The sequence below is a fragment of the Mycetomoellerius zeteki genome, unplaced genomic scaffold (assembly GCF_001594055.1).
Source record: "Mycetomoellerius zeteki isolate Tzet28-1 unplaced genomic scaffold, Tzet1.0 scaffold133, whole genome shotgun sequence".
NCBI classification, from domain to species: Eukaryota; Metazoa; Arthropoda; class Insecta; order Hymenoptera; family Formicidae; genus Mycetomoellerius; species Mycetomoellerius zeteki.
This window is the reverse complement of record NW_017256266.1, coordinates 25,974-34,686: the sequence shown is the minus strand read 5'-3', so window position 1 is coordinate 34,686 and position 8,713 is coordinate 25,974. Positions and strand designations below refer to the sequence as shown.

General features: G+C 39.9%; 1 protein-coding gene across 1 annotated transcript in view; it reads left to right on the top strand.

The window, feature by feature from the left end:
- LOC108731507 (uncharacterized) overlaps positions 1–253 on the top strand; it is a 719-nt gene extending 466 nt beyond the window's left edge. Inside the window, exon 2 of the mRNA XM_018461860.1 lies at positions 175–253. Coding sequence (XP_018317362.1) covers positions 175–224 — 50 coding nt within the window. The 3' untranslated portion in view covers positions 225–253. The remainder of the gene's footprint in view (positions 1–174) is intronic.
- The last annotated feature ends 8,460 nt before the right edge of the window (positions 254–8,713 follow it).

The window sequence follows — 8,713 nt, the reverse complement described above, 5'->3', positions numbered from 1 at the left end:
CGCACGCACGCACGCACACACGCACACACGCACACACGCGCACACGCGCACACACACACACACACACACACTTATGTACATAAATATGTATATATATATATTTAAAAAATATAGACGTATATACTAGTTTCGTTTGTATAATTATGATGTAATGTAAATTGCTACTGTGTATAGTAACATCATCCACACTACACGTTCCCGTACGGAATTTGAGACATAGGTAGGGGAACGGAGAGAGTTCTCAATTCTCGAGCAAGAAGGATAGAAATTCATGTTGCTAGTTAGGCAGCCAATGAGACGCCTTGCAAACTAGACAATATACGTATCTAGAACATCGCTGACCAGCGCTTTGTCCTTTTGTTGGAACCGAGATGAAAGACAGAAGCAGAGAGAAGTTAAAGGGAGAGAACTAACCAAAGAGAATGTGAAGAGTGTGAATTTTGGAGGGGTTGGCAAGAATGAGACGAGGAGTTTCCCGTTGATGCTACCAGCGCGGTCGGCGAGACGCCTTCGCAAGATCCTGATTGTATTCTACACTACTACTATTACTATTGCTCTCTCTCTCTCTTTCTCTCTCTCTCGTCGCTGTATCAGAAACGACGAAGATACGCGCAGAATGCCAAACGGAGACGGAGCGCGAGTAAGTGGATCGAGAGAGTGGAGTTTGCGGGGTTTGATGCGTGGGAGGAGGGAGCTGAGAGGGGAGGCGAGACAGAGTTCACGTCGACAGAGCTACCGCCGCGACATAGTGCCCCCGATTGCGATATATATCCGCCCTCTCTCCATCCAACCCTATGCTTCTGCCACCCACACGTTTCGATCCTCCCCTCCCGCTTATCCTCTTCCCTCCCTACGGACCCAACCCCTTGTGTCGACTTCCTATCTACCACCCATTTCACTTCAACCATCCCTCTACACGACCTCTCTCTCTCTCTCTCTCTGCCGCTTTCCATCTACGAGGTCTCAACCCCTCTTCTCACCACCACTCTTCGCCACCATTGCGCTTTTGCCACCGTTCCGCAATGCTTTCGGACTCCGTGTTGGTGTTGAGAGGGAGTGAAAGGGGGAAGTCGGGCGCGAGAGTAGCTGGTGGGCGACTCTCGGCATCGCTTCTTCTACGAAGAAGCATGTATATGGCACTACTGCAAGAGGGGCGCTTCTTTGCGTCGCTTTTCTTCCTTCTTTTTTTTTCTTTCAAGGGTTGGAGGGTTGGCATTCGTCGGATACGCGAATTCGGAATCTCCCCGCCGACAATTCACGGCACCTAGATCGACGTCCGCGCTTGCGCCTGCTTACATCGATATGCACGGCTATCGATATATCGAGTGCTGTGAAACTTCTATTTTATCCTTCTGCGAGTCTTTTTCACTGTATCTCTGTTAAGAATAAAAGAAAAGTCTTACGTAACTTTTTTGTTTGAATGTATAATACACATGTTGCATCATAATTATTCCGGTGTGACAAAATTTTATGTCTCCCTTTACATAAAATTTTACAAATATCGTAATAAAAAGTATAATGTATTAATTTTACATTAAGTACTTTTATAGCTATTGCTTCTTAAAATAGGAGCATATAATATCAATTTATGAATTTTCTTCTCGATGATTTAATAGAAAGACTAAAGTTTTCGTTGCTGAATAAATCTTTCCACTAGTACGTCCTATATGTCGCCATATCTCTGGATGGTTAATACGCATGATTAATTCCATCTTCGATTCTTCATAGTGCGATGCTCATTTGGTAAGCACACAATAGCGCACAGTGAGATGATAAAGGGGCTACGATGGGAATTTTCATAATCAGAGATCGTTCTCGAGGCCCAGTAACGATGTGGAAAAGGATGATCCTCTGCAATGATCCTCCTTTATTTCGGGCACGTGCGTACGCCGTGTGTGCCGATAAAGCGGTAGCAATTGTGGCGGGTTTCACGAGGCATTCCCACCTGCCGTCGTACTACCGTCGCACAGGCATAAGCACGCTGCCGCTGGCGTCCACGTGCCCACAGGACTCTCCTCTTGGGAAGGTGCACCGCGAGCAGAAGTCGAGCACACTTTCGAAGTAAAGCAGCTTGTTGGGAGCACCTGTACGCGCGAGCCGCGCGCGCAAGATATCTCGTCGCCGATCATCGTCATCGTATGTAACGACGGTTGTTGAGAGGCGCGTCATGTCGCGTGTCTTCCCTTTCTCACGCATTTCTTCCGACTAATCAACTTCGCCACGAGCTTTATCTAACCGGAACGAGGACGGAGACGCCGTCGGCGCTTCGTGATAACGACGAACAGAAGGTGTGTTCTGCCTTGTAGCCGTACGATTATCAATCAACATCATAAAGTGTATTAGGAAATGTATTAAAACAATCAAAGCATTCATTTTGATCACTTTGGGTACTTTTTGATCGGTTGATAAATTTTTTAAAAATTTTTGTTTCGTATTCTAGAACTAATTCTAATTAATTAAGGGTAAAATATATTTTAGATGAATTTTCTTTCAGAAACAATAAATAACGCTCGACTTTCGCTCTTGTTCGTGTCTATATTTAGTCGTGTCCATTACTGAAACATACGTCGTAATAAATTATGAAATCTTATACCAAAATGATCGAATGAAATCGTATCATAGCTATTGAGGGGAGATCGCCTTGCCTGCTTCCAAAGTCTATCCTTTCCTTTGGCGGTAGAAATGAAGAGAATCGTAAAGCACGGGTAGAAGTCGTAAGACGGAGATGGAAGGAGTAAAGATGAGGGTGAAGCTCTAGAGAGTAAGTGAGCGAGCAAGAGAGAGACATTGCGGAATAAGTGACTGAGGAACAAGGAAGGAGGCAGAGGGAAGAAGAGAGTATATATGTGTTTGCGTGTAAGAGCAAGAGAGTTAGAGAAAGAGAGAGAAGAGAGGGACAGAGCGAGGGAGAGAGAGAGAGAGAGAGAGAGAGGTGAGGTCCGCCGCAAAATACAAGTTGGTAGGATATCGACCAGCCGGAAGTCTGAGTAGTTGTTGCCATGGAGACGCTCAAGTCAATTTGACCTGGGCCAACAGTCACCGGCATACTGATGCACGATATGCCATCCCATTATTCATATGGTTTTTACACGGTAAAACATATTTCGCGGCGCGATTCCCCAATGGCGTATACCGTTTCGCGAAAGTCTGGAAACCTCCCTGTAGTGGAGCACTCGGGATCACTACAAGAATGAAAAGAATTCCTCCATCTTGAATTTATCTTTTGAAAAAATCACGTTCTTCCGGTTAAAATAATACGTTTTCAAAACAGAAATTTAACGTTTAAATATTCCTGAAAATTCATTGATCGTAGCCGAAATAATCGATATGCCAAGAGAATAAGATCTTCTCGAATTAAAAAAATAACATTACAAGATTATATTTTATTCTCTTCTTTATTACTTTAGAAGTATACCGTTCACAAGATTCAATTATTAGCCGCAAATCGTTGGTTCCTAAAATTATTTGGAAAAGTACTTCTCAGAACTTCAAACTTCAAACAAACAAGCCAAGTTCGTTTTGAGCATATCGCATACCACGCAATGCATGCAGACGATGTTGAAAGAAGCGAGGGAGGATGACCGATCGAGCAGACTCCTCGGATTCGGCGGAGGGTCGAAGCTACTGTCCGGAAATAGTCTTATACCTCGATGGTAAGTGTGCTCCAAAAATAGCGAGATTCCGCGGTCTCAATTTCTCGTTTTTGAGCGTCTGGCTTCGCGAGAGCAAGGTTGGCACGTCCTCCGAAGGATTCAATGAAAAATGTTGTTGCACGCCTCTCTAAACGTGGGTAGGCAACTTCAATTCAATATTACGGCATTTTCTTCCAATCGCGCAAACGTGATTAAACTGACAAAAAGAAGGAAACGCAGGATCAAAATTCTGATCGAAAGAATTGAATAAGTAGATAACTCGATTTCGTTGGAAAACTTTCTCAGAATTCACGGGATTGCAAGCACCTGCCGGCCAGTAATTAAAGGTTCACTACAGGCTATTCAAAATGGCATGCGTGGAGCCAAACTTAATCGACGATTTGATGATTTAATGTCCTACGTGGGACATGTCGATCGATTTCAATTTATTCTTTGTTCATCCGCCCACATTATCTTACATTTTCCTGACGCTTTAATTTTCCGTTTTAACATAACATCGAAGTTGACAACTTTAAATATTATTAATACAGCGTGATCATTATAAGGTACCGATGTCGAGAACGTTAGAGCGAAAGCAACATGTACCGATTTGTGAACATATTTTTGACGAAAGACATAAATACATGCATCAAGAAAGTTGTAATAATTCAATTTGCACTTTCTCAAACAGGAATTATCTCTACTGTGGAATTATTATATTATGAGACCTTTGATATATTTGGAGCATGTTTCTCTTATAGCCCTTTGTAGTTAAAGAGAAATATATTTTGAGAGGCAGGTCTAAGGCACTCGTGCAAAGTAAGCAAAATAGGTATTCATGGATAATTTAAGGTATTAGAAATATAAAAGAAATTATAGAAAAATATTCGAGTTTATCTTTTTACAGCGTTTCTTTTATGTTCAAATATTCTCCAGATATATTAGACTTCTACTAATTCATAAATCAAAGTCAGTAAAAAATAAGTAATATATATCAAAGATTAATTCTCAATTAATAAATAAAGTATCAATTAAATAATTTAATTTATAATAAATAATAGAACTTTTCTATTTGAAAATTCGTAAATTTAATGATTTCTCTAAATTACACGCTTAAAATATCATATTATATTTTAGTATATGTTAAATGCTAATTAATGCATGCTCTTAATTAGCATCAAAATTATTATTCTAATTAAAATTGATAAGAAAAATTGAGATATATGTGTATATAACGTTCACACAATTTGGATACGGTTAGTCCGTACGATAATTTCGCTTGGTTAAATTAACCCTACGTTAATACGGCATAGGTCACCCCTCGAGCACTTCTCCTTCTCGCATGAACTATTCGATAATACGAATGTATAGCTGACACGCGTGACGCGGGTATTGCGTATATGCGTGCATACGCGCGTGCGCGCGCATCTATATAATCAGCGTAGTGGTGAAGTGAATATGGTGTACCTACTACGAAATCTAGCTACCGATGATGTAGACTTGATCTACATGTATGTACATATACATATGTGCCTGTATAATACATGTATATCGGCGGCAACGCTTATGCATTTACACGGCATTCTCGTCTTCGGTTATATTTATATATATGACTAGAATGCATGACACATAAGTCGAAAATAGCTCATAGAACGTTCCATTAAATGAGCTGCGTGATGAAGTGTTGTCAGATTCGCATAAAGCCTACCACTATTTTGATTCGCGCGAACGTCGGAGTTATTAAAGTTGAAAATGTCCGACTTCGAAGGAAATACGCCTGTTATGCCAAATATTTGAACGATTAAATACAATCGGGTGTCATAGATTTGAGCTAAAATATTGTCCCTTGAGAATTCAATCAAACAATATAGAATTTGAAGAGAGAGAGAATAAAAGAATGTATTTATATTTCCTAAATATATTTTAAAATAATCGTATTCAAATAAGTAGTAACAGTGTGAAGAAAAGAGGCATCCTCTTTAGCTCGATATGTAGTATTTTATAATCACCTTATACGTGATTTGTATCTTTAAGATAATCAATACTGATTAAAGTTTACTTTTCACTTGTTCTTAAAATCGTAATTAAAATGGTAATTTTGGTTTGGAAGTCGCCACTTGAATTACAGTTTGTCTTTTATATTCAGCGAAGGGAAACCAGCCCTCTCCATCCTTAACTTACTCATCGTTGCTCCGCATGTTCGAGAAAGTAATTTTCGTTTGAGCTATTCTATCGCCCCTCGAACGAATGATTACATCATCCAAGGGGGATGCGTCGTTCTCGCACCCATCCAGCGGCGGATTAACTTGATGCGCAACCCCGTCACTAAAATTCATAATCCGTACAGGCTGTACAAAATACGTATTTCTCTGAGAGTGAGATGAAACATTTTCTACGTAAATTTATTATTTTTCTTCGTATTGCTTTTGCATAAATCATAAAAAATAAAAAAAATTTAAGCAACATCTGATAAACCGAGTTAAAATGTATTCCTATTACAAACATATTATACATTTCTTTTGTTATCTTGTTTGCTTGTATTAATTTCTGTTATAATTATTTTCAACGTACTTCTGTAGAATCGTCTTTTTATATTATTTAAATAATGTAAAAATTTTAATAATGATAAAGTAGACAGCAAAACAATTTGTTAAAAAATTTTTTTATAAAAAATAAATTTTCTTTCAAACATTGTATTATTTCATTTTTTAACTAAATTTTTAAAAATGCGAAAAACAATTAGAGAAACAATTATATTTAGCAAAACATATAGTATGAAATTTTTGCATTTGTATAGCTGAGATATACTATTGGATACAAGATATTCGATTATCAATATATTGATTTGCGGATAAATATAAATTATTCTCAATGTATTATGAACATAATCTTTGCAGCTTTTGTGTTAAAAAAGAGAAATATCTTGAGGAGGGTGACATCGCACGACACAAAGAATAGATATATAACATTCTGCTGCTCTTTACTTAAGAAACTATTAGGTTACCGAATAATTCATGCTGGGTCGCAACCCGCCAATCCGGTGGCGCGCAACGTACAACGACGATGACGCCGAATCCAAAGTTCGTGGGGTTGTGCAGGATGCAACGAGAGTCGAGAGAGGCAGAACAGAGAGAGAAGAAAGTGAGAAAGAAAGAAAGAGAGAGAGAGAGAGAGATGCCAGGAGAATATAACAGAGAATAGAAGGGAGAGCAAAACTGAGAGCGGGTATACTCTGTTGCCAATCTCACCCTGACACCCTATATCCTGTGGGGGGCATTGCCACCCCATTCGCCCCATAATCATTTCTCTCCTTCTATATACTCTCGATGGAGAGAGCGTGAGAGAGAGAGAGAGAGAGAGAGAACAAACGAAAGAGCGAACTAAGAGCGAAGATGAAGGGTAAGTACCGAGGTAAATAGGCAAAAGCGAGATAGGTAGATTATGAAAAGAAAAGAAGAAAACAAAATTAGGGGATGAACGAGCGGCACTGAGAAAGAACACAACGGAGTGAAGAAACGACGCTCGGACGAATATACAGGAAGAAAAGAAGAATGAAAACATGAGAGAGATAGGTATTTTAAACAAGCAGGATGAAAGAGGAAATTAGTCAAAAAAAGGTGGCGCGATGCAAAAATCGGAGCAATACGAGCAGATGTGCAAAAGGGAGAGAGAAAAAGAGAGAGAGAAATAGGATTGAATTCAGAAGCAAAAAGGATGGAGTTAACAAGTTGCAAGAGAGAGAAAGATAGAAAAGAGCATTAAGGAAAGAAGAAAAGAGAATAGATGTAGAGAGACAAAGATGTGAGAGAGAAAGAAAAGGAGGAGGGAAGAAGAGGGAAGGTGGGAGGGAGCGCGCGCGCGCGCGCGCGCGCGCGTGAGAGAGAGAGAGAGAGTTGAATAAAGCTAGAGCTGTTGGCGTTCCGACCCGACCTCTCATCCCCATTCCTGTCTCCACCCACCCTCTTGCCGCACTACCTCATCTCCACGTCCCTATGCCTCCACCTCGCCTACCATGGCACAACCACCCACCTATCCAGCCCACCGACCAACCATACCACACAGTAACACCCCAACCGACAGATCAATACCTACCAACTACCAAGCTGCTCCCAGATTATCATTCTATCCGACTACTTTGAACGGCCTCGAAAATTGAGTGACCGAGCGCCGGTCGAGGGTCACACTTGATGCATGTATAAACAACCTTCGTGCAAATGTTAAACGTTGCCTACGTGCAACAAACTACGCGGATTCATCGTGCGCGAGATAACATCAATCATCGCGGTGGATGTTCCATGAATTCGCGTGCTTGCCGAAGAGATTCGTAATATTCAGGGTGTCACAAAAACATTCTACATTAACCGCATGATCTAACGGACAAATTGAATGAAAGATTGCTTCAAGTATGAATTGAATCTTACTTGAAATAAAGAAAATTAAAATACTATATCTTTTAAATTAATTTCACAGCTATGAATTTTTTTTTTTATCAAAATTTTAATCAAATCTTTTGATATTTGATTATGGAAATGCTTAACGTTCAAAACAATCGATTGAGAATCATTAAATTATTTGTGAATGGTGAATTAAGAATAGAGTAAAAGTTTTTATAACTGTCAATAGATAACGACTGGATGGTAAAGCAAGTAATTGAAATTTCACGATCAGATTCAGATAATAATAGCAGCTGTCGATATAAAATTTTATTTGTATTGGTAGTTTGCGAGAAAAGTTCACGATGTACGAGAAATCTCAGAAGTGACTTCAACTTCAAGCCGCGAAAAGTAGGTCGAATCTCCAAATAAGATTCTCCATTTACGAACCAAAGGGGAAACGAACGTGCGATTCATCAACGGGAGCTCTTTATCCACTTTTACCAGCGCGATGAAATTAATCGGATTCCCTGGTGTGAATCGCTTTGATGGAGTGCACTTTTGCGTTCTATGAACTACGTGATTTGGTTAAATAGCGGATGGATGGACGGAGCGGGGATCATTATCATGCTTGAACCGCTACGTGTCCTTTATTGCTCTTATTTCTTGCTACGCGTTGCACCTATCCATAATGAGCCGGCAATTTTT